The sequence below is a fragment of the Accipiter gentilis genome, chromosome 7, assembly GCF_929443795.1.
Source record: "Accipiter gentilis chromosome 7, bAccGen1.1, whole genome shotgun sequence".
Lineage (NCBI taxonomy): Eukaryota > Metazoa > Chordata > Aves > Accipitriformes > Accipitridae > Astur > Astur gentilis.
Window position 1 is genome coordinate 40964590 of NC_064886.1, and position 24904 is coordinate 40989493.

General features: G+C 39.5%; 1 protein-coding gene across 8 annotated transcripts; it reads right to left on the reverse strand.

Moving 5' to 3' along the window:
• On the reverse strand, positions 1-24696 carry ZDHHC7 (zinc finger DHHC-type palmitoyltransferase 7). 8 transcript variants are annotated; one of them, XR_007506660.1, is made up of 10 exons: positions 24564-24682; positions 19051-24114; positions 17495-17580; positions 13864-14186; positions 10920-11044; positions 5698-5794; positions 5145-5226; positions 3289-3419; positions 1854-2230; positions 1-1536 (listed from the first exon to the last, which is right to left on the reverse strand). XR_007506660.1 is itself a non-coding variant. In XM_049805014.1 (10 exons), exons 5-10 carry the CDS (start codon positions 14167-14169, stop codon positions 2054-2056), a joined length of 918 nt encoding a protein of 305 aa, XP_049660971.1. In that variant the 5' UTR covers positions 14170-14186; positions 17285-17310; positions 17495-17580; positions 19051-24114; positions 24564-24683; the 3' UTR covers positions 1-2053. The 8 variants fall into 8 exon arrangements, 4 of the variants coding, with proteins under 4 accessions (XP_049660971.1, XP_049660972.1, XP_049660969.1 ...); XR_007506658.1 differs by having other exon boundaries at positions 1-1579; XR_007506661.1 differs by having other exon boundaries at positions 1-628; positions 1386-2230.
• Between the last annotated feature and the right edge of the window lie 208 nt (positions 24697-24904).

Here is a 24904-nt window from a genome sequence, read left to right on the forward strand (position 1 = left end):
TTCAATTCATTACTTTATTATTTTTTTTTACATTAAAAAAATTACAACGTAACAAGGGTTTGAAAAGCCAAGTAAACCTGATTTCACACACGCACACACTTGCTAAGTCACAGGATTCAACCGCTTGAAGTGATATTTTCTGATTTTCATCAGGATATTTTATTAAACAATATACACATTAAGAGCCTCATGACAAAGCCAGACACATTTTTTCCCAATCTTTAAGATGTGCAACTGAATATGCAAAGATTCTTGTGGAACTTTCAACTTTCCCCTCAGTTACATGAGATGTAGTTTTGTTCATTTGACTGCAATTTCATTGGATGTGTCCACCTAGCAATTGTCCAGTGTTACACACCATCTCCCCCAAGCAAAGCTAACATATTACGTAGTATTGTATGTTTTGGTTCGTGGGGCCATAGGTAATAAATGGATCCCTTAGCAATTTCACCCACCCAACGGTATAAAACCTGATGAAGCTGGAATCAAGATGCCACAAACAATTACAAAGAAATGGAGAAGCAGGTCACTGGAAAAAGAATGTATAGCATCTGTAGTACGTAAACTTTATAATGCAAGATTCTTCAGCACGTTGAACTGCTTGAAGTGGGACAGATCACCAGTGCTACTGGCAAAGCAAAAGCAAGAACAGGACAATTTTAAGGCAAGTCCCAGAACAGGGAGCTATTTACTTTCTAGGCACAATTTCAAGCTATGTATCAAGGCTCCTGCTTTATCCTTTATATTGTCAGTAATTTATATAGAAGAGATTAACAATAATACAAAAAATAGTCTAAATATAATTTTTAAAGAACCCACTTTTAGCTGAATTTCATTACTTGCAGCTTTTATTTCATTACTTGCAGATTTATAAACATTTCTTAGCACTACTGTTGTCAGGCCCACATAAAGCAGTTCTAGATCTATATTGCTCTCATTTCTTGAAAGTAGTTTTTGTCAGAAAATGGTTAAATTCAAACTAATTCCTTCTATTACAGATCTTTCCACATTTAAGCTCTGTTGTACTCGAGAAAGAGGCAACTTCCCTCATTCCTCCGATGTCTTTGTTCAAGGGATCATTAAGTTAACAGCTTTCCTTCTACAAAAAGTCTGTACCATAAAAAGGGGCAGAGCAAGACCTTACAAAGACAACTGTTTTCAGTTAATTAAGTCCAATCTGCAGTACATACCTTTTAATCTCACACAGGAAGATACAGTCACTTGGTCCCACTCATCGCTGCAGCAGACTAGATACAATCCTCAAACATCTACACTTAAGTTCCTCTAGAATCAATGCATTAAGAATTGGAGATGCATATCTGAGGGCAGAATTTGGCCCACAGCTGTTAGTCAAAAGTGTTGTTTACTGAAGATTTAGAACTTACCTAAATGCCATATGAGATTAATACTGCCAAACACAAGACATGCTTTTGTGAGCCTGGGAAGACATTTGGCAGGGGTGTAACAGTGCCTCTGATGTGTTATGCTGTTGTGTGCACCAGTCCTTTGAATCACTTGCATATGAAGAATGTGTGTCTGAAGTGGGACACAAGAGTACAGCTCGGTTTATTAGGACAAGCTGAAATATAAATTAAAACTGAATAAACCACTATTCCCTGAAAACTGGATTTAGAAGGCTAGGTCTCATTTGAGATCAACTTTCACCATAATGCTCCTCCTTATGATTGACAACTGCACCTAAGTATATACTTTTTATAAAAACACACAGGTAATTCCCCAAACTTTTATCAAATAAAAAGGGTTTAACAAAAATGGATAATTAATCTCATAAAATAAATTACAGTAGCATGACATTTGGCTTCTTTAGTGTGACCATGTACTTTTCCTCTCACCTTGCTGTTAAGACCATTACAGATCCAGTTCACGTCTCTGAAAGTTAATGAGATGTCTGTGACGATAAACGTATAAAACTGCTTGCTACAAGCAAATGTCTGATATCAGTTTCACCTGGTCACAGATTATATGTAGACAGCCTTCTCTGGCCCCAAATAAATATTATATAGTATTCTTGCAAGTTCCAGCATAATTAGACTCAAACAGAAAACTCAGGTCCTCCTTTCTTTGCTCTCAGTAGAAGTCGCCTGATTCGAAATCCTGCAAAAGGATTAATCCACAGGAGTGAAGGCTGACCCCCAAAAACAGATTTCATTCCTTCCCAACGTAGTCTCCGCTCCCATGTTGGCTTTTCACTCTTCAGTCTTTCAATCTCCTGTATACAAACAGACATGCAGTGACGTACTGTTAAGTCCAAAGTTTAGTAAAGTCTAATAGCAGTTATCAAAACTGATGACTATTTTGCATTCTTTTAATGTATAGCTAGTGAGCCGATTAGTTTCTTACTGTTATTTATTTAGTAAGGAAGAAATAAGAATGGCTGATTTAGCCCTGTGGGTACAGGGCAGAAGACTCGGAACATAAAATGTGTACAAGAAGGTTGGTCTACCTCTTCCTCCCTCAAACTAAAACACAAAATGACCAGAAAAGCTGACCTTACAGTAGAGGATCTGCACACAACATACCTGCACTAGAAGTTGTTTACTCAGTTAATGAAACCAGACAATAAGGCTTCCAAGAAGGCTCTTGTACTGCAATTACTGAAGCTAGGCTTACTCTCCCAAACACATTATTTTGACAATCATTTTTTGTACTTCCCACTAATGAAGGCTGCGTATTTACCAATTGTTTTTCACAGTTACTCTTCAGTACAGAAGTACACTTTTAAACAGCCTCACATGAGAAAATTCTGAACAGCCACGAGATTCAAGTTCCTTATATTTCCTGTCACTTATCCATCACAAAACATCCTCTCAAGGCTTAACACTGCAGATCAAAGGGCAAGGGAGCCAAAGGTTCCAACAACACTTACACTCTAATAAAGTGTATGAAAGTAGAGGAAAGTGTGAAGTGTTGATACAAGATAGCTAGTTTAAGTGTAAACCTGAGAAAAGCAGACATTTCTCATGACACAAATCAGGAGTGATAGTTGAGAAGTGAAAGTCCAAACTGAAGTCAGAAGCTGTGCAATCTTTGTAATTGAAAAACCTAATTATAAAATTCATGTCCGAAAAGCAAATAATGCAAGAACTTCTCTTAGAAAGCAAACCCCAAGAAAGTATTTCAATCCTTACAACTGTAGAAAATCAAAATGATGAGCTATTTCAGATTTGGGGTTTTGTCCAAAATAAGAGCCTCCCCTCACGCAAATAAAACATCTAAACACATCTTCCCAGAATAATCATTACAGCATACAGAAGTAGAGGTCTTTACCGTTTCATCATTGCATATTGAGTGGATTTGGGTGCCAAACATGACTGCAGTGAAAGTGAGAAACAGAAAACCCTCAAGGCACAAGAAGATCATCAGGATCACAGTTACAGGTGGGGAAAAGTCACTGCATTCTGTGAAAATGACAGACGTAGTTATAAAAAAAATAAATTAAAATAATCTATAGAGCATGTTCATCCCCTCTTCAACAAACAGCAATAAAAGCTAAATATCTGACACTTGAAACAATATTTCACAATTAAAACAAAGTTCTAATTTCTAGCACTGCAGCAGCTTTATTTGCTGCCCAGAGAAATAAAGAATTTTCAGGAAGTAACACTTTTGTCTTCCTATATAGCATTTGGTACTGCATTACTGCAATCCTGCCTCAGTATTTCAAGGATCACAGAATGGTTTGGGTTGGAAGGGACCTTAAAGATCACCTAGTTCCAATCCCCTGCCATGGGCAGGGACACCTTCCACCAGACCAGGTTGCTCAAAGCCCCGTCCAACCTGGCCTTGAACACTGCCAGGGATGGGGCATCCACAGCTTCCCTGGGCAACCTGTGCCAGTGCCTCACCACCCTCACAGTGGAAAAACTTCTTCCTTATATCTAATCTAAATCTACCCTCTCTCAGTTTAAAACCGTTACCCATCATCCTATCATTACACTCCAATAAAGAGTCCCTCCCCATCTTTCCTGGAGGCCCCCTTTAAGTACTGGAAGGCCACTCTAAGGTCTCCCTTCTCTTCTCCAGGCTGAACAACCCCAACTCTCTCAGCCTATCTTCACAGGAGAGGTGCTCCAGCCCTCTGATCATCTTAGTGGCCCTCCTCTGGTCTCACTCCAACAGGTCCATGTCCTTCTTATGTTGGGGCCCCAGAGCTGAATGCTCAAATAAATGTTTGCATGTAAGACAACTTAAGTACTCGGAACTGCACATATGTAAAGATGAGAGCAGCCTGAAGTTTCATGCATGACAAACGCTGTAAAAACTATCACCACTGTCCGTTCTGACTTGCTAGTTATTCCAGATGTTCCATTTTGCTGTGATTGCTTTATTGTTTTTTCTTAATTCACCACACAAAGTAATCAGGTTCTGACTTAAGGTCACATCTCTGGAGATCCTCTGATCAACTGATTAACTCAATTATAGTTAGACAAAGAAGAAATGGGATAGTATACAGGAAGCAGAATGCTTCAAGTAAAAAAGGACTAAGATTCCATCCATTTAACGGAATAGTATTCAAAAACCAGTCCCATGGATTCCCCTGTTGCTTCAGATACCAGGAAGAACATGCGATCAACCATCTTCTGTCAAAAGCACAAGATCAGAATGAGCTCTGGCACATTGGAACACTAAGAAATGCAAGTCAGAGGCCTAAACAAACAACTGGGACAGTTTAGGAAATTTCTTTTCTACAGGAGCCCCACAGTTGGCTCCAGTAACAGAATGAGGGAGAAATTTGTTTAAGTTTCAGCTGTCGTTCACAGAACTGTGGTAGGACACAAAAAGCCCAGCTAGCAGCTCCAGGTAATAGAGTGCTGAGGTGACTGACGACCAGCTATCTGTTTCCTTCCTATTACAGAGGTAGTAAATTTTACTATGTGGAAAGGGAGTGAGAATGCCCTTGACAACCACAGCTCTTACAGTGAATGACTAAAGGAAAGGGGAAAAAAAAAAAAAAAAAAAAAAAGAGAGAGATGGGTAAACAGGTATGAAATATTTTCAGGACCTCACTTTAAAAAGATCTAAGTCCTGTAATATTTCATACGTGGGACTGAAATAGGTGGAATGCTATGACTTTCCCCTAGTATCTGCTAGATTATGACAGTGAAAGTTAAGTATTTGCTTACCAGTCCACTGCCCTCGGACACAGGAGAAAAACTGAAACCCACACAGTATGAGCGCATGAGCTGAAATTAGGGCTATATACATCTGGAAATAAGAGAGAGTGCTTACTTTTGACTGCTGCCAGGTAGTAAACCAGACATTCCTTTTAGCTAGCCTTCACAATTGCACAGCGAATACACTTTCCTATTTCAATTTTTAATTCAATACAATGATGTAAACCCAAATTCTAATTAAGCTTGAATCTAAAAACACGGGCAACAATGAAAGGTCAAGTATTAGCTCCCTAAATCACAGTACCATTTCACTAATTGTTACTACATAAACCACAGCAAAATTAAGATAGTTTAAAATAACAGCACTTTACAAGATTAAAATGAGTATGAGGAGAAATATCTTCCTGCTTGGAGAATATCTTGCATAGAAGGAAAAATGAAAAAAAACCCCAAACCAAAACAATTGTGCCCTTAAGCCATTACTCACTACTAAGCACAACCAAAATTGTTATAATCAAGGTAGACTCACACTGGGATCAAGCTGCTGTTGATTTTCACTTACCGTAAACAGAACAAAAAATCTCTGATTTTTCTCCCCCACACAATTATTCACCCACGGGCAGTGGTGATCCATCTTTCGAATACATCGTTTGCAAATACTGAAGGAAATGAAAAGAGACTTCTGTTGAGAAACAATACTTTGCATTTTAATGTAGAAACAAGGGTATCCAGTGATCATAAGATGATGTGCTGAAATCTTTCTTGACAAACTGCAAACAGTGATTTTGTACACTTTTCTTTAAAGAAACTATTTGCTCACTTACAACTCAGCTTTTGATTGTTACAAAACTGACTGTGTACATAAAATATTCTCCACATAAGAAAAAACAATATTAATATGAGAATCACTGCATATCCAAACACACAATCAGGCGAACCCGGTAACTTGTTTTAGACACTTGCAGCACTGAGTGAGCAAAGCTTCAGTTCTTTCTAGATTTATTATTAAAAACCCCACCTTTTCCTTCTGGAGAAGCTTTTTTAGACAAAGTAATTACTTCAAGTTTACAGACTTCCAAGTTGTAAATTTAGTTTGTGAATCAGAAAAAAAAAATATAAAAAAAAGGAATTCACATCTTCAAGAGAAAAATTGTCACTTGAGGTTTCAACTAGCCACACAATTCTAAACATACGCAATCAAAATCTCAAGTAAAGAACAGCTTATAATGTCACACCTCACTTCCTCAACATAAAACAAAAATAGTGAAACTATAAGCAGCACGCATTCTTTGCCTACTTGTTAATGAGTATTTTAACACTACTGTTCATTACTAGTTCAGCAACTAAATGCTTAGTTTCTGCCCAGTTTTGAGCCAAGGTTATTTCCAAAAAGAAAAGTCAAGTATTTCAATAACTTCATCCTACATCTGCTAGGCCATACAGCACCAGAGGGCTCATTTCTCTTACATTCAGGTCCATCTGCAGCCAAACATGAACAGTTATACAAGAGAAACAGAACAGTTGCAACGTGTTAAAGTTCTTCCATAAATCAATAGCTTCAGTAATGCTGGTATTTCATTTTCCTAGCTTTGTACTTAAGATAGCCACACACTCAAAGTGTTCTGGATTTTCCTGCAGAACTTTCAAAATATTAAGCATTTTCATTTCAGCAGTTACAAAGCCGAATAAACCTAAAAAATACAGGCACTATTATTCAAAATCTTTTGGTTTTAATGCATGCTTATTTATGCATGGTATCTATGAGTGCTGCAGTGACAAACCACAAAGCAAAGCTAAATGATTGTCACTAAAGTGAAGAAAAGGGATGCGGGGGCGGGGGGGGGGGAGAGGGGGGGAAACAATGCTTCAAGGCACAAAATAATTTTTAAGTCATCACATATGCATGATTATAAGGTAATTCAGCAAGAGGCAGAACATACTCCTGTGCAGGTTATATGAAAGAATCCCAAATCTCTCACTGCTTCTCTGAAGCTCCCTTTGTCCTGAGCTACCATAACCCAGCCCCTACATTCCCACTGCCTCTTGTTTCATGGACATTAAAGATGATTCATCTTCTGATGCAAATTACTTTTTAAATAGTGCCTGTTACACATGAAAATCCCGATACCATAACTAAACACCTCAACCATTCTCTAGGGCAGAATAAACAGGTATCATTCAAAGAAGTCATTCAGAAGACTCTCCAAAAAGGTTTTCATTTCACAGCCTGCTGCCTGTAAGTTCAGCCTCTCCCGAGCTCTGTGGGAAGGTGAGCTAACTCCAGTTACCACAGCCATGCAAGCCTCCTAATGTAACACAGAATATATACTGTCACTCTAAAAGGAATATTAATGTGAAGTACTGAGTAAAATCATATCCAGCCTCAATCAAGCCAAACACTGGAGGATGTGAGGTGGGCAGGACTCATTTTTGCTCATTCAGTATTTCTCACAAGCCCACGCAGAGCTCTCCAAGACATCAGATGTCTGGAACCCTGCCTTCATTTCTAATCTCACACCACGATTCAATTTCCAGCCAACAAACTCGCAGCAATGATTAAAACAGTGGTTCTGCCTTATTCCTAACCCCGCCACTTGTATTCTATTCCTTCCCCTGTCCAAGCACAGATGTTCATGGGGCAAGAGTTTGGCGGGGAAGTCACTCCATTAGCTGCAACCTGGGTCATCTCACTGTGCACCAACACTCACGCCTTACACAAGAGGAAGGAGCAATTCGGTAGTGAGAACAAGCAGCTGTGGACAAAGGAAGGTCTTTTCCAGCTTGGCGCTGCTGCTGAATGCACTCAGGCAACTGCAGGTGCAATTACAGTTTCGAATGCCAAGGACAACATTCAGAAAGACACAGCTAATGGCTGAAGAGAAACTGGTCTGGATAACAGAAATTCCCAGGAAGACTGATGCAAACATCTCAGTGACTTGACTGTGAATAACAGTTCCCCATACGCAAACACAAGCACAGAATATGCTAGAAATAATGACAGCTGTGCTCCTTCAGTGAAAACGAAATAGCATTCGCTCAGAATAAACCTCTTCCTTATGCTGAAAATGTTAACTGCTTAGTAAAATCTCAGTTTAATGTATTTCACTGAGGCTAGATATTTAGCTGCAAACAAAAGCTTCTTGTTCTTTTTCCCCATCACTGATGTGTATTATGAAACTATTTTTCCTCCTTAAAAGAACTTCTGCTGCAGTGTTGCACAACAATTTTCATAACTACATCATAAGAGTCTCTTCTGTTAATAATTTACTACTCAAAACATGCACTGTGGCTTTGAGTGTAAGTATTTCCCAACAGGAACCAACATCAATTTCCATTTTCAAGTCTCTTCTATTAGCAAATTGCCACTTTGACTACTTGGGACTAGACCATCCTTTTAATGTCCTTGGAATGGGTTTGTAAGCCAATAAAAAGTTGGCAGGATAATCAAACCAACCTTTTTTCTATTTGGTTTAGCACTTCTGCAGTGCTAAATCTATAGCAAAGAATCAGATTTTGGTAGCTGGTTTCCAGCCCATTTACCTGTCTGTGCAGTACGTATTCAACATTCAAGAAATTACAAAAAAAATCCTTTGTTTTACTTAAGAAAAGTTAACAGCAACTACTAGTAGCACCTATTGTACGAGTAACAAGAGACAAAGACAATTAAACCAGATATCCAACTGCTGAGAAAAACATGACAGCAGGCTTAAAGGATAGCGCATACACTTTCAGGCTCTTGCTTTCTTTTTCAGATGTTCTGTAAAGCCAGTTATGTACTGTGCAAGCACGAAAACGCATCCTTTGCCCGTATGTGGAACATCTCACGGTGTATTTTACAAAGGCATAAAAAGTAAAACAATTCACAAGACATGCAAAGCTGGGTCCCTTAACCAGTGGTTAGTGAAAACAAACTCTTTGAAAGTATGACAGATTTCCTTCACTGTAGACACTACCCATTCTTGCTCTGCTTTAACAATAAACGTCACTCAAATTCTTGCTATAAACAATGTATTTGAAGTCCCTACTTAGTTTATTTTTATTCATCTTCCAGGAAGAAACAATTTTTCAATCAACACCTCCTTAACTGGGATCACAGGCTACTGCAACATCCAAGATAACACAGTGCCTGCTGAGGATAATGGCCCAGATGTACTCAAGGGACTCTGCAGGGCTTGTCTGAAACCTATATAGTTGTTAGCTCCAGGTCTAATAGATAAGCACTGCCCACACAGAGCCACGCAGCTGCATGGGCTCTAGGCTGTCCAATACTCCAGCTTTTTGGCTCATATGCACAGTGCAATATAAGATGTCTTCATTCAGGGTTACTTCCAAATTAGTAAATCCTATCAGGACCGAAGATGTGGGAAATACTTTAAAGATACCTGCAAAGTCTCTGTAGGAACCAGGCTAAACGTGAGACGAGAAAATTGGCGAGATCCAACCTACACTTAGCAGAGGCTCTCAGGTGTCCCTTTACCGCATCCCATGAACACAATGCCAGGAAATCTGAACAGACTGCACAAAGCTGTTTTGGATCCCCAGAGATTAACAGCTTATATTCTGCCACAAGAAAGCAGCTGCACCGCTTCCACCCTGAGGCCCATGGAGCAACTGGTACAACTGTGTTCATGTAACGCTCTACCAGAGGTAATAAAGCCAGCCAGAACCAAAGTCACTGCACAGGAAGGCAGGCTTGGTATCTGCATCCATGCAAAAGCTAACCTACAACATACATAAACTAACTGAAGATAATTCTATACTTGACTATTTATACATGCAACTTTCCCCTTCACACTCCAGATACAAAAACCCACTCACATCTGAGAGAAGAACAAGATTTCAGTGCCAAGGCTGAGTATAATGGAAATAGCTTCTCAGCCATAACTTTCACACAGATAAGTGACATACACTGAGACATTTAACTCAGAAACCACAAATTTACATAATAATTTGAGAGTCCTGACAAGACTTCACTCTGTTCTTTTGACGGGCACTCACTCAGAGACTTATATTTAATACGCCATACAATTCAATACACATCACTCCTCATACCTAGAGAGAGCCACCAGAAACATTTACATATTTATGTAAGTCTTAATTATGCAGGCATATCTAGTTTCAATTCTCACACAATAAACATTATAAATGCATATCCACAGTGCCTGAAAACTCAAAAGATTGAGAATTAATTAAAAATGGATACATTTACTGTCTCTTCCATAGCATGTTTAGTTCAAATTATCATCACTTCTGTCCTTACTAAAATGAATCTTCAATAAGCGGAAGTGCATTTAACCAATTATGCATACAACTTTGGTAAAATAATCTGTCAATTCGCATATAACTTCAAATGATGCACTACAAAGACAAGATGACACAGATTAAAATGATAGTTTAAAAATAATCTGTATTTTCTTAATTTAAGATTGCAGGAGTCATTTCTTAAATCAGCTTCTATCAGAAATTTCCTTGAGGTTCTTCCCTTTGCCCTCCATTATCAACACTATGGCAAAATAATTAGAATGATGCACAGGAAAAAATATTCACAGATCAAAAAGTATTTAAGACACCACAGTATGATTACTTTTAAAAACTCTCAAGTCTCTTGCTTCTTTCCCCTCAACCACATTCATTTTTGGCCACAGTATATTATAGTTATAGAATACTCCGCAATGTATGAATTTGAAAGAAGAAATTTGTGGGAAAAAAATTAACACATAAATATTAGGAACATTAGTCCAAGACTCAATATGCATAACTGCTTTAAAGAAAACTATGGCATACCTGCAATGGTGTGCACGTTCAGGTTTGATACTACAGCACTTTGGACATTTGTAGATCACTTCTCCTGGCTTCAGTTGCAAATTATCCATGTATTCTTTAGTGGCATTTCCTTTGGGTACAGCCCCCTGAAATCATTTCCATTAAAGGACAGAAAGCTTCTTAAATGGTATGACAGTGTTTAAAAATACATTTTATAGACTTCACACCAGTAATTTCAGGATAATTGCTGAAATAAGTTAATTTATTCAAAGCTAGTCTGCCATAAGCCAGGATCATTTCCAAAAGAATAAATTACCTCTGTTTGACCTCAAATTCAGTTTCATTTCAGCAAGACTCATCTATGTCCAAGTATTAGCATAATTCTGATGGAATCTACTGTCACCAGCATACATAAAATGAAGAGGAAGACACATCTTTACATGCAGATACAAGCACTATAGGTACAATATTTGCTGAGAAGTTACACTGAACAAGCACTACTAAAAGAGACGTGCTTTCTTAGAGCAGCATATGTTAATTGTCGTGATGTTCAAGTATTAGGCCAAGCCAGCCACAAAAGTTAAATTAGCAACAACTACTTGAAAGATGTTATTTCAACTCTCTGAATCCAAGATTTAGCCACCTTCCCCACGTACACAAGTTTTTTAGAACCAACAGCCATCCTTTTTTCCTTTATACTTAAGCTTTTAGCTTGGACGGTGTCACCATGAACCACCACTGGCTTCTTTATTCTATATCTAGTGTCCCCTGTTGCCTTCTGCTACTGTATTAGTGTAGCTACATGGTGAACAGTTGAAGGCACTGATCCAGAAGAAAAATAACCCATCAGTAAAAGAAATTATTTCTTAGTGATTAGTTCTCTGAGCTGTTCACCACAGAGCCACATTAGCAGCTGTTTCAACACAATGAGGAAGATGATGAACAGACAGGAACAGTAGGCAGGATTGCTTCTTCCAGCAACAATATTAATCTAGAACCTCGCAAGATTGGAATCTAACTTTGGATTAGTAAGAAGAAAATAATGGACAGTACCACTGTCACCTTGCTTATTTATAGAGTTAAAAGCTCATCTGTGACAGGAATCGGTTTTGAAATAAACTGTGATGCAAAATGAAAGTGCAATTGCCTTTCTGTACTAACTTCTCCAGGCCAGCACTTACTTCACACAGGGATAGCCTTCTCCAGGTTGGCTTAAATTACCTGCAACATTCTATAATTATTTCTCATTCAAAAAAAGCCCACTGGCAACATCAAAATTTTACACAGACACCTTAAGGAAGTTTTCAGGACAGAAACAAGAAACCAGCAGGCACTTCAGATTAATTGCAAAATACCTCTCTACTTCAGCAGAAAGTTTTTGTTGCCTACGGACCAGAATAAATTTTGTGTTTGTATTGCCTGACACAGCCCACGTTCTGCCCCAGATGAACTCTTTGGCTAAGTGGTGCTTCAAACTTCAGCCAGCTGGCCTTTGCAGGGGTACTAACTGAAAGAGTTTCTTAAACACTCATGTTGTATTGCTGAAGTATTTTTTTCAATATAAATGTTCTCATTAAAGTTAATACTTTGGTATAAACATGGTGAATTATCTCAGAGACAGCTCCTGAAGCACAATTTTACCTTGTTTCAAGTAAATTTATGCTTATAAAACACATCTCACATTCACCTCTTCATCTGTCACTAAGGATGTTAACTTCAGGCCGTGCTTTTAGCATTTTGCTGATAAAAATATGCTTTACTTCAAAAACATCTTTCATCGTCTCAGACAGCCACCAATTCCTTTCAATTAAAAATCTATTTTTATAGTTATAAGAGGAAATTTTGTTCACTTATGTTTTGAGGCAGTTTATTCCCTTCTTCCTTCAATCTCAGTTTCTATCACACAGTCATGTCTTCCATTTTGGGAGTCAGCAGGAAAGCAGTGGAGGAAAAAAGGTAGTGATTCATCTCAATTTCTATCACGTTTTATCCATAAAGAACAACAGAGGTCTAGAAAGACACATAGTTTTACCAGGACATATCTTTAAGCAATCTATCCTTAAACCATTAACTTTCTTAGCTGTCACAATCTATAGAAGTCGTAACATTTCATCACTGGGTGGGGGCTAATAAGCAAATCAAAGATGTAGAAAACCACTAACTACAACACCCTGCTGTTTTTTTGAACACTCCCATAACTTCTATATACACTGTTAACGTCTCAAAAATCTGGAGAAAATAGATATTTTTCCCATCACCCTTCTCTCCCCCGATCTATTCCCTAAAAAGAATAATACATTTTAGTCCAAAATAAACAACTTAATCTCTTGAACTCTTGAATTGAAATGTCCTAAGAAATAAGTACTTTCAAGACATCTTACGCCTATGCCGTTCCAGTGTGGGTTCAACTTAAATCTCCCTTCCCACTGACTCCAAATACCTTAACACAAAAATGCATGAATCATGTAGGACAGTACAGGCAATTACTTTAGGCCAATATGTGATTGATGTTTTTCACCATGACTACCTCTAAAAGTTCTTCCATGTGTCATAAATGGAAGATACATTTCAAACGACACAACAGGATGAAGCTACAACTTCATATGAAGTTTTGAAAATATATCTGACAAAAAAAAGTAAGAAAAATTAGGACAGAAAAGACTAAAGCTTTAATAGCTTCTTCAGAACCTGGGTTAATATTTTACAAATCAACTGTATTTCTCATGACCCTATCTCTACCTTCTAAATTAATTTTATACTGCCTGCTCCTCAAGCCAAAAATTATTTATGGTTTCATTAACAGAACAACAGGAAAGTACAGATATCGTCCCTTCACTTTGAGGGTTTTGAATTTAACACTACTTTTCCTAACAGGAGAAGACTGATATAATTTCTCCAAATTTCTCTGCAGGTGATAAGCCACACGAGAGAACAATCCAACGTCAAGGAATGATTGCATACTTACTGGATCAGTTAGCATAGTTCTCAGATGCGATGACAAAGCTAGTACTGCCAAGCAGTTAAAGAGAACACCGTTGATCACAGAGTACCAAAAGTCTTTGGAAGGCAGCAACATCACAAAAGTCACTACGAAGTCTGCATAGACAACCAGAAGCCATGTCATTATAGCACAGACCATACCACAGCCATCTCGGATGAACCAAACCCTCTCTGCCATGTCGGCCTCTGAGGAAGAGGAATCGTAACTGTCATTTTCAGCAAGAAGCGGGTGGTGCTCAACATCACGGAATCTGTGCCCTGATGACTGCATGGTTTCCTGGCCTTGCCCTGCAGGAAGTAAAGATACCATTATTATGCATGAGGAAACTGGAAATATAGGTGGCTCTTGTTTTTTATTTCTGTAAGATAAAATATATCCAAGTGTAAAATAGATTACTGAGATTTTTTTTTTTAATCTAAACCTGAACAATTCTATGACTACATAAAGATGAAATATTTCCATAATCAAAAGATACTCATTTAAAGTTTCATCAACAATTTTGTAAGCCATTTACTGAGTTTTATAAACCCGTAACTTTTATTTTTATATCACTGTATTGGGTTTGCGTGGCAAGATTTTGGTAGCAGGGGGGCTACAGGAGTGGCTTCTGTGGGATGCTGCTGGAAGCTTCCCCTATGTCCGACAGAGCCGATGCCAGCCGGCTCCAAGACGGACCTGCCGCTGGCCAAGGCTGACCCCATCAGTGACGGCAGTAGTGCCTCTGGGACAACAGTTTTAAGGAGGAGGAAAAGTTGCTGTGCAACTGCAGGCAAAGAGAGGAGTGGTAACATGTGAAAGAAACAGCCCCGCAGACCCCCAGGTCAATGAAGAAGGAGGGGGAGAAGGCACTCCAGGTGCCAGAGCAGAGATTCCCCTGCAGCCCACGGGGAAGACCATGGTGAGGCAGGCTGTCCTCCTGCAGCCCAAGGAGGTCCACGGTGGAGCAGATCTCCACCTGCAGCCAGGGGAGGACCCCACACCAGAGCAGGGGGATGCTCGAAGGAGGCTGTGACCCCGTGGGAAGCCTATGCTGGAGTAGGCTCCTGGCAGGACCTGCAGATCTGTGGAGAGAGGAGCCCACGCCAGAGCACATTTTCTGGCAGGACTTGTGACCTTGCATGGGACACACGCTGGAGCAGTCTGTGCCCGAAGGACTGCAGCCCGTGGAAGGAACACACGCTGGAGCAAGTTCATGAAGAACTGCAGCCCGTGGGAAGGCCCCACATTGGAGAAGTTCATGGAGGACTGTCTCCAGTGGGAGGGACCCCATGCTGGAGCAGAGGAAGAGTGTGAGGAGTCCTCCCCTCCCGGAGAAGAAAGGAGCGGCAAAGACAAGATGTGATGAGCTGACTGCAACCCCCCATTCCCTGTCCCTCTGCAGGGGGAGAAGGTAGAGAAAATTGGGAGTAAAGTTAAGCCCGGGAAGAAGGGAGGGGTGGGGGGGAAGGTGTTTTAAGATTTGGTTTTTATTTCTCATAAATCTACTCTGATTTGATTGGTAATAAATTAAACTAATTTCCCCAAGTCAAGTCCATTTTGCCCATGACGGTAACTGGTGAGTGATCAATCCCTGCCCTTATCTCAGCCCATGAGCCTTTCGTTATATTTTCTCTCCTCTGTTCAGCTGATGGTGGGGAGAGCAATAGAGTAGCTTTGGTGGGTACCTGGCGTCCAGCCAGGGTCAACCCACCACAATCATGCAACTTCAAGGCTTGACAAAGGGATTTTAGAATGGTTTCATTTCCATCTTCTTGTGCCCATAAACCTTTCTTCCTGTTTTGTTAAAAATGCAACTTCTTTCTTTTATCTCAAACTAAAATGGCAAAGTCTTCATTAAATTACAGCTCATGTCTCTCAGAAAACAGCAAATTATGGCACCAGACTGTTGACTTTTCACACTGCTCCAGCAACCCAGGGAAGAGCAGAAGGAAGAAACAGAATGGAAATAAAGCCGTCCTAGTACATTGTTTACAACAAAAAACACAGCAAGTTAGAAAGCGGCTAAATTTGTTGACAAAAGTGCTATTGTGTTGAAAAAAACACAGACCTGTTACAAAGATATACTGGATAACTGACAAAATGGTCTCAGATCAGACCAAGCTTAAGGGAAATAAACAGCAGTGGTTAAATTAGCATGGCATTGGATTACGCGAATCAGATTTTCAAAGAACACATTAATTAATTAAGTTCATGAAAACTCTTTTAGGGCTTTGTTGTTGTTCCAACGTGGAACAAAAACAAGACTTGAAACCTTAATAGTTTTCATGAAAACAGAATTATTTTCCAGACATCCCTAACAAGCAAAGATATGGAATGGCAGAACTGAAGTACTATCAACAAACAGGAGACAAATTAAAGCTGAAACATTATGCATCAGGAATAGCTTGCTCCTTTAAAAGTATACTGTGTTCTAAAAATTGTATTGATTCATGCTATTAAAGGCCATGTCTGAGAGAAACTTGAAAGCCTTTATATTGATTGATGACAGCCACGCAGAAGTCTCCATTCTTTACCCTTATTAATGGTAGCACACATGACTGGTAGGAAATATGGCACTTCAATTTACATCCCAAGACCTGGAATATAGGATCACTTTGTTAATCTAAAATGGTCAAAGTGACCGTTACCAGGTAAAGAGACTCACACTGAGACAATTTTCAGATGAAGCTATGTATTTCTAAACCCTTTAAAAAACTCTCAGTCCCATCTACCAGCAATCAGATAAACATATTCTGCCCAGTAAATCTTTCTGATCCTTAAGCCTTAATGCAAGAACTAGGCAGGAATAATTCAAGAGACTAAAAATGAAAACAAGTATATGCAGATTGCAGTGTAGGGATCCCAGAGCAACAGTTAAAATAGCTAGCTGAGATACTCATAGGACACAGTTAAGTGTGGGCTACATTCTCTGGTTGTGAAACAGAACAAGCTGAAGTACAGCTCTGGTGCTTGGATCTAGTGGCAGTACTGCAGAAACAGTCAAATACAGTGCATTCACATTTAGGGTAAATTCAACCAAATTCACAATGGCAAAAGCACTAATTTTGCCATTTTTTAAGTATCATCCCCCCCCTTTTTCTTTTTGTTTAAAATAAGTCAATACATAAGTCATTTGGAACATTTTTTCAAACAAAATGTTTGGATTGGGTTTTTTTCCACCAAAGGACTATTTAGAAACCCTAGTCCTTCAAGACCTCCTGCTGCACAGATCTTTTGAAGTGTCTGAGAGGAATCAATGAATCAAAAACAACCTCCAAATTCTGAAACTTCTTATAGAACACAAATTTGGAATTCCTTCCAGTTAAGGTGCAATACCTCAGAAGAAGAAATATACAATTATTTTTCAATCAAGGCAAGTTTTCAGCTGCTCAAATCAACAAGTTACCTTAAATCAGAACAGACATCAAGATTCTGAAAAAAAAAAATAAAAATTCAGTATTTGTGTATTTCATAACAGATGTGAATTGTAGATCAATTCTGCAAGCCACTCCTTTAGCATACAAATGAAATGGCACAAAATTATTGTATTCGTTTTGTTTAACTGTATTAAAGACAGCCAAGAAATTTTTTAGCACAACAGAAAAAACCCACATACCTCACAAACGTTTTGTATGTTATTCTGACATCATGTCCTTCCTTTGGGCTATCATAGGCTATTCACATAGTCATATCTGATGTAATCTGAAAAGACATCATCAACAAACTGATTAGTAAAGCACTCTTGCTTCATCAGGAAAATAATGTTAAGCACAAATAATATACATGGATAGCAGTACTTTGAAATACACTGCATGTACTTAGAGCAAACAAGCTTCTGACCAAGAGGAAAAAACCTTTTAGACTAAGCTATCAAAGAACAAATGAAAAAAACTCTAAACAGTGTTTCAAGTAACATTACATCTGTCCTGTTCATTGTTTTTTAAGATGACTTGGATATGCAGGTTTTAGCATTAAAACTAATGTACCATCTAAAGACCTACTTCTGTTTCCTCTTTGCCACTCCTGTATGACTAAGAATATGCAAAAAAATAATTATCTTACTTGATTTTCTTCAGAGCCTACAGCAAGGTTTTTGGGTTTTTTATTAACAAGTATACATGTCTATCACTATTTTTAGAATTGTAAGATAAGATAGGAAAATTGTTTTAACTCTAATTATTAGAGCAAGCTATGGCCAATTTAAAATAAATTTTAATAAGCTACTCTTTCCAGAATCTGTATACAAAAGAAAATGACCCACAACTATGCCAAAGAGAATATACACTTAACAAGTTCTCCTTGCTAGAATTCCACCACATAGGCAAATAATTACCATACAACTTATGACATACAAATCAGTACAAGGACTGAAATGCTAGCATAAGCTGTTCTAACCATGCTTAATTTGACAGTACGAACGTTCCACGATCTTGAATCACATTCCTTCCTTTTCACAAGGACATAATACTCAAATCCAAAACAGACTGTTTCAAGTAAATGAGCATCAGTAGTTTTAAAAGTGTAGAAGATTTCCTTTTTTCATAATGAAAGAAGAGGAGGAAGAACTTTTTTTACTTAGAAAACCAGATACTTCAAAGCTTGAAAATTTTAGCAGTTAAGTTTTGGAAATCACCACATGGCATTTGGAGCAGGACTGCAGCACAAAACCTTGAGTTAGATGTCTGTTTGGGGAAGAGAACAGAAGAGGTGTGGGCCTGAATTTCTGACTGGTAAAGTTAGTGATCACATGCATACTGCACAGAAAGCACTGCTGCACTGGTTTCTGACAAATTAGGCTGGGATCCCTGTTCTTCACAACATTGACTACCATTGCCATTCTCTCACTCAGTCCTACTGCTGCCAACTGTAACATCTGTCTGGCAATTAAATCCCCAATACGTGATCAAGTAAAATTTTCTTGCTTTGTTTTATATATTACGGGATAAAACGACTAGCTTGCAGTAGGTATTTCAAATTTGTGTCTGATTAAAGTTGGCTAAAGTAGTACCTAGGTTTATTTCTTCAGTAGTTTTATTTTCTAGTATTTAAAATAAGGTTTGTGACACGGATGCTTCATTCTTTTATTTGGAAGGTTAATTTAAATTAATGTATTTTGACAGTAATGTAAGGATTCTGACATTTAACAGCTACAGAAAATATGAAGCCACTTACTTGTAAAGGAAAGCTTCTGAAACTAGCTTGTTCAAAAAAATACTCCAAATACAACATTACTGATGGAGTTCTTCAGTATACATTTTCAAATTTTCCCAATTCAAGGGGAATTATACCAATGCAGACTTCTCCTGAAAATGACAAGCCTCTTATGTTATTTAAAGAAACTCATATATTCTATTGCGAGCCTAAAAGGTAATGCAAATGCTTTTTATGCACATATAACTGCATGCAGCTACTGATTGCTTTCGCTTTTGCTTTATAATAAGCTTTTATACTTTTGTTAAACAAGTTTTCACAATATTGTGAAATCCACAATCATTAAGTTGTCATTGACTTGGCATTTTGTGGAAGTACAAACACACAAAAAGAAGAGAGGTTGAGTGTATCACATTAATTTGCAATGTCACCCACCCATTCTCTGAGGTGAAGATGACAAGCAATAGAAGACGACATGCTAAGCCTCTGAAAGTGAAATATTAAAGTCAGAGTAATCATCTGAAATTGTTAACAGAGAATTTATTGACCAGACAGGGACATTATTTATTCAGTCAGTTCCCTAATTGTAGATGCAATTCTGTGCAAAATTTCAGTGTTTATTGTAGCCTCATCAGTTATTGCTTTATGTGGAAGTGCCACCATAGTTCAGCTTTTGCAAGAATAATAGATTTAGTCATCCTCATGTGATTCCTTCCTCTCCTTCCATCTCCCCTGCTCCTGTATGTCATTCTCTTCTCCAGCTGCCTACACCATTACCCCCCACCTTGGTCCCCTTCAAGGGGAAGGAGATCAATGTTTGAAAAGCACTTACACTTTATGAAGAGCTAAGCACCCCCACTGAGATGCTCACAGCTTTCCTCTAGACTATTAATTTATTTGCTTCAATGCCTGTCCTAACCAAATTTACATTGAGTTCTTGTTGTATACTTGAAGTACAAACCACCAGGACTAAGCATGACACTTCAACATCTAACATGCCAAGCAACAGCTTTTATTTTGACCTTTTAAAATCTTTATCTAGCATTGGAAGATAACACTAAATTATTCAATGTTTCATGCAAAATGTCATCTGTTTGCACAGGTGATTGTGTTAAACCTAACCCAATGCAGTTCCACTCTTAGGTGTTATTTGAAATTCTCAGGTTGAGAATGTCTCATCTGACCTGCACCTCATTGTTAACGAAATGTAGGCCCAAAATGCAGATGTATTACTAGAATAAAAAAACCCAAACCAACAACTTTTGAAGATACTACATTTACAAACTCATGATCACTGCAAAGATGATCTTGTAAAATGACTGTGCCTAAGATGTTTTTAGTTTTCCAGTGGGGCTAAAGAAGATCCATGGGAACAGTAAATCTCCCTTCTTGAAGTTTACTGGAAGAAGGTAACCAAGGGCATTAGGAAGACGAGTATTACCATACAACTATTGTATCAGGAGGCCCCTGCACTATTAATTAAATTAAAAAAAAGGGCACTTCACGGTTAAGTACAGTCCTTTTCCCCGCTATTTTTTTTGAGGCAGAAAGGAAAAACATTGTTGTAGGAAAAAAAATATATCTAATTTTTCCTTTTTTTTAAAACAGATATACAGATAAGAATTTATATACAGGCTAAAAATCCATCAGCTGTCGGAGCCTAAATCGTTTTTTGGTCACTTTTTCCTTCAAGCTATACAACAGCAAGTTCCTAAGATTCCTCATATTTCAGTTACAACGCAACAAAGAAAATGCCTTTACTTCAACATTTCTGACTGTGTACTGATAAGTCAATAGTTGTAGGACACTAACAGATACTGCACAGTAGAATAAGAATCCCACAGCGCTTACATACAATGGACTGAAATCCCACCTACAAAGCACAGCATTGGTGGCAAATCAAAATCACAGAACTGTAGCCTCATTAAATTAGGTTAGAGTGTAAACATTAACTTCAAAAACTGCAAAAATTTTAAGTAAACTAAATGGGCACACCTACTACTACATCCAATTCCACGGGCAATTTGGACCATTGATTGCAGACAGCTAAATATCCATCAGATAATGTCTAGGCATAATCACGCCTAATTTAGGTGAATAACCTACTTTTTATTACAGATACATGCAATCCAAACTGCAAAGCCATTTAATAAGTAAACTATGGCTCATTTCAACCTCTCAGTGACTTCACAGCAAACAAATAAAACTACTCCAATAACTACATCAACCAGTAACTGCACTGAAAACCCTTTAGCTCAGCCCCAGCAACAGCCTAACTCTGTACAAGGAGCCCTTCGCTAGGGCTTCAAGGGTTGACCTTTCTCAGCAACCATAACATATAAGAACGGCTATAGTAGCAAGTATTCAGAAGAACCAGGCCATCAACTACAATCCCAGTTTAGCCCTGACAGACTCAGCTTTTTTTATCTGTAATTACAAAGAGATAGGCCCAATTTCAAGAATCTGGGACATAGGTAACTCAGGAGAAGAGCAGCTGAAATAGCTTGTGATGGCAACCCATGATACAACCCCGAAGTGTTATCATCAGCTTAACCCCAAATCTATCCCATACCCTCAGTGGCATAGCTCATCATCTCTCTAAATCTTTGTTGCTTTTGCTCTAACTTAATATATTTTGTACCATATTTATGCCAAGAATTTCCCGTTTATGCCTTCTAGCCCTTCTTTGTACTGACCCACACCTGCTCTACTGTGAGACTTTACAGTGGAAACACATAACTAATGTGATGCTGTTTATATGCAAACACCTGGCAACACATTCAAGAGACAATCTTCAGTAAGTACCTATTTAACACAGTCAAGTTTCAAGCTATTGTAATGATTCTCCTTACGCCAGTCTCTTATTATACAGCAAGTGCCAGGCCATAGGAAAACACTGGAATTGTTTCTTTTCGGCTTTGAAAAGGGGATATGCTTCTTCTAAATAATCTCAGAAAAAGGGTATATAGAAGTACTGAAGCATAAGTATGGATGTCTTACTAGGAAGCTGGTCATCTAATTATTTATGTCTTTATGCCGATGGCATCTTTATAAACATCCTCAAAAACCAGCAATGACAATGCAGGGTAAAACAAGTTATGCAAAATGAATGAAAAAAACCTATGCATGCCTTCAGAACACATATTTAGAAAAAGTATTGAAGAGCTTTGCTATCAGCAATAAACCCGACAGATGTGTGACACCAAGTCACTTTTCCATAAGCAAAAAAAAAAAAAATCCAAGGTGTTCAGCAAGGTATCTTTTTGATAACAGGTTTTTTTCCCCCACAGATGTGGAAGTCAAAGAAAACCTATTTCACTAGACTTTGGTGCCCAGCAAAGATACACACTGTCCGATACACAAAGAGTTCAGAGCTACAACAGGAAGGACAGAACACTTCTAGATTAAAGAACAACCTTTACTTGAGAGAAGGACATGAACACAATCTATGGCTGGGCCTTGTATCTCAGCGCTTTTGGAATAGGGCCACAAAGTAAAATTCAGATTAGACTCCAGAAAGCTAGATGCTTAAACCGGTATCAGTATTGTTATGTGGAAACTGAAAGTTTTACTCCTTTGCCAATGGCAACTGGATGAATCACATTCTACTTTAGAGGATACTTTTTCAATTCTAATTTTTGCATTCATCAATATATGCTATATCCTCACACTCAATTGAAGATAGCTTGGGTATCACATTCACTGACTGCACTGTGATATCAGGCTGGCAAGCACATTTTTCTGTCAGTTATTCTATCCATATCCACATGTGATTCTTCCTTCCAGGTTCCAAAAAGTAACATCAAGACTGTCGTGGTTTAACCCCAGCCAGCAACTAAGCACCACGCAGCCGCTCACTCACCTCCCTCACAGTGGGATGGGGGAGAGAGTCGGAAGACTAAAAGTGAGAAAAACTTGTGGGCTGAGATAAAGACAGTTTAATAGGTAAAGCAAAAGCTGCGCACGCAAGCAAAGCAAAACAAGCAATTCATTCACCACTTCCCATCGGTAGGCAGGTGTTCAGCCATCTCCAGGAAAGCAGGACTCCATCACGCGTAACGATTAATTGGGAAGACAAATGCCATTGCTCCGAATGTCCCCCCTTTCTTCCCCCAGCTTTACATGCTGAGCATGACATTGTATGGTCTGGGATATCCCTTGGGTCAGTTGGGGTCAGCTGTCCTGGCTGTGTCCCCTCCCAACTCCTTGTGCACCCCCAGCCTACTCGCTGGTGGGGTGGGGTGAGAAGCAGAAAAGGCCTTGGCTCTGTGTAAGCACTGCTCAGCAGTAACAAAACCATCTCTGTATTATCAACACTGTTTTCAGCACAAATCCAAACCATAGCCCCATAGGAGCTAATTAACTCTAGGCAAGCCAAAATGAGCACAGACCAAAGCTGAACTATTTTCACTAGCAATTTTCAATATTGACTAAAGGAGTGTTAAGGCCTTTGTTTCAATGGTTCTTCACATCAGACACATATAAAGCCTCATATTTCCTCTATATTCTTCATCTTCAGCCTTTCAACCGCTGCGGAATTCTATCAGTTTACTTTCCTCAAAAGTTCTATGTCTTCATAAAAGGCATAAAAAAGAAATCCATCAGATACAGATGATACTAAATATACTACGTTAGAGCAAAACCAATCAAGTTTTAGAGAGATGAAAAGTATTATCAATTTCTTTTAGCCACAAAGATCTTTCAGCTATTTAACTCTAATCTAAAACCACTAAAATTTTACATCAGTTTCATCTACTAACGAATCAGTACAGCTCCACTTTATCTGTCAATTTTCAAAGTCCGAGAGCATCCACTTCAAAAGGTCCAATTTAAGTCTGTTAATGTGAACAGTCACAGCGACTTCAACCTAATTATGTCTCCAGCACAGCGAACAGTTACATCACTGTAATTCAGCATCCTGATACCATCATACAACTGTATATGTAGTACAGAAAACAGCCAATGATTTCCCAATCCTTTTTTTCCACGGCACGGATCGCATACGTGCTGTGCGAGTCTACCCTCTTGTTTTTCAGAGTGTGAACTATTTGCGTTCCCACTTCCCGCCAGCGCTGTTCTTCCCTCCTGGAAATAAGAAAAACGAGCACCACATAAATCAGCAGAACTCCCTAGAGCAAGTGCCAGGGCACTACCGAAAAGCACCGTGTGCCAAATGGTTGCCGTTCCCTCCCCTTTCAGCTTCCCACGGCAGCACCTGAGACTCTACAACACAACGGTGCTGGGGCACAGGGACACTTCCACGCACTTGTTTCCACGGATGACTTCCGTCTTTTCTTTTAAATAACCCGAAAAGAGGCAGGGGCACAGCCAAACCCTAGAAAAGACCCCGTTAAGAACTGGCACCAAACACCAGTGGGGACGAAGACCAGCCCCTCCGCCCGACCTGCCCCAAAAGAGGGTCGGGAGAACAGGGAAGGCCCGCGGCGGCCAGCCCTGAGGAGAGCGGGGAGGGGGGGAGGAACCGGCTCGGTGAGGAGAAGGTGGTCCGGGGAAGGAACCGGGAACGGATTTACCTCAGCGGCGGCGGCCCCGCTGCCCTCAGAGCTGCGGCTGGCGCCGTACCGGCGGCGCGGTGGGGCGAGCCGGGGCCGGGGCCGAGCCCCCCCCGCCGCTGAACCCTTACTCCTGCCGCCGCCACCGTGCCCGCCACCGGCCGCTCCGCGGAACCGAGGACTCCCGGAAGCGGGAAGGGCAGCGCCGCAGGAGGCGGAAACCGGGAAACGCGCACTGCGCAGGCGCCCGCCGACAGAGGACTAGGCGGGGGGGGGGAAGGGGGGAGCGGTCCACTGCGCGCATGCGCGACCGAGACGGGACGTCCTTGGCGCCGACTGTCCGGCCGGGGGGGGGGGGTGGG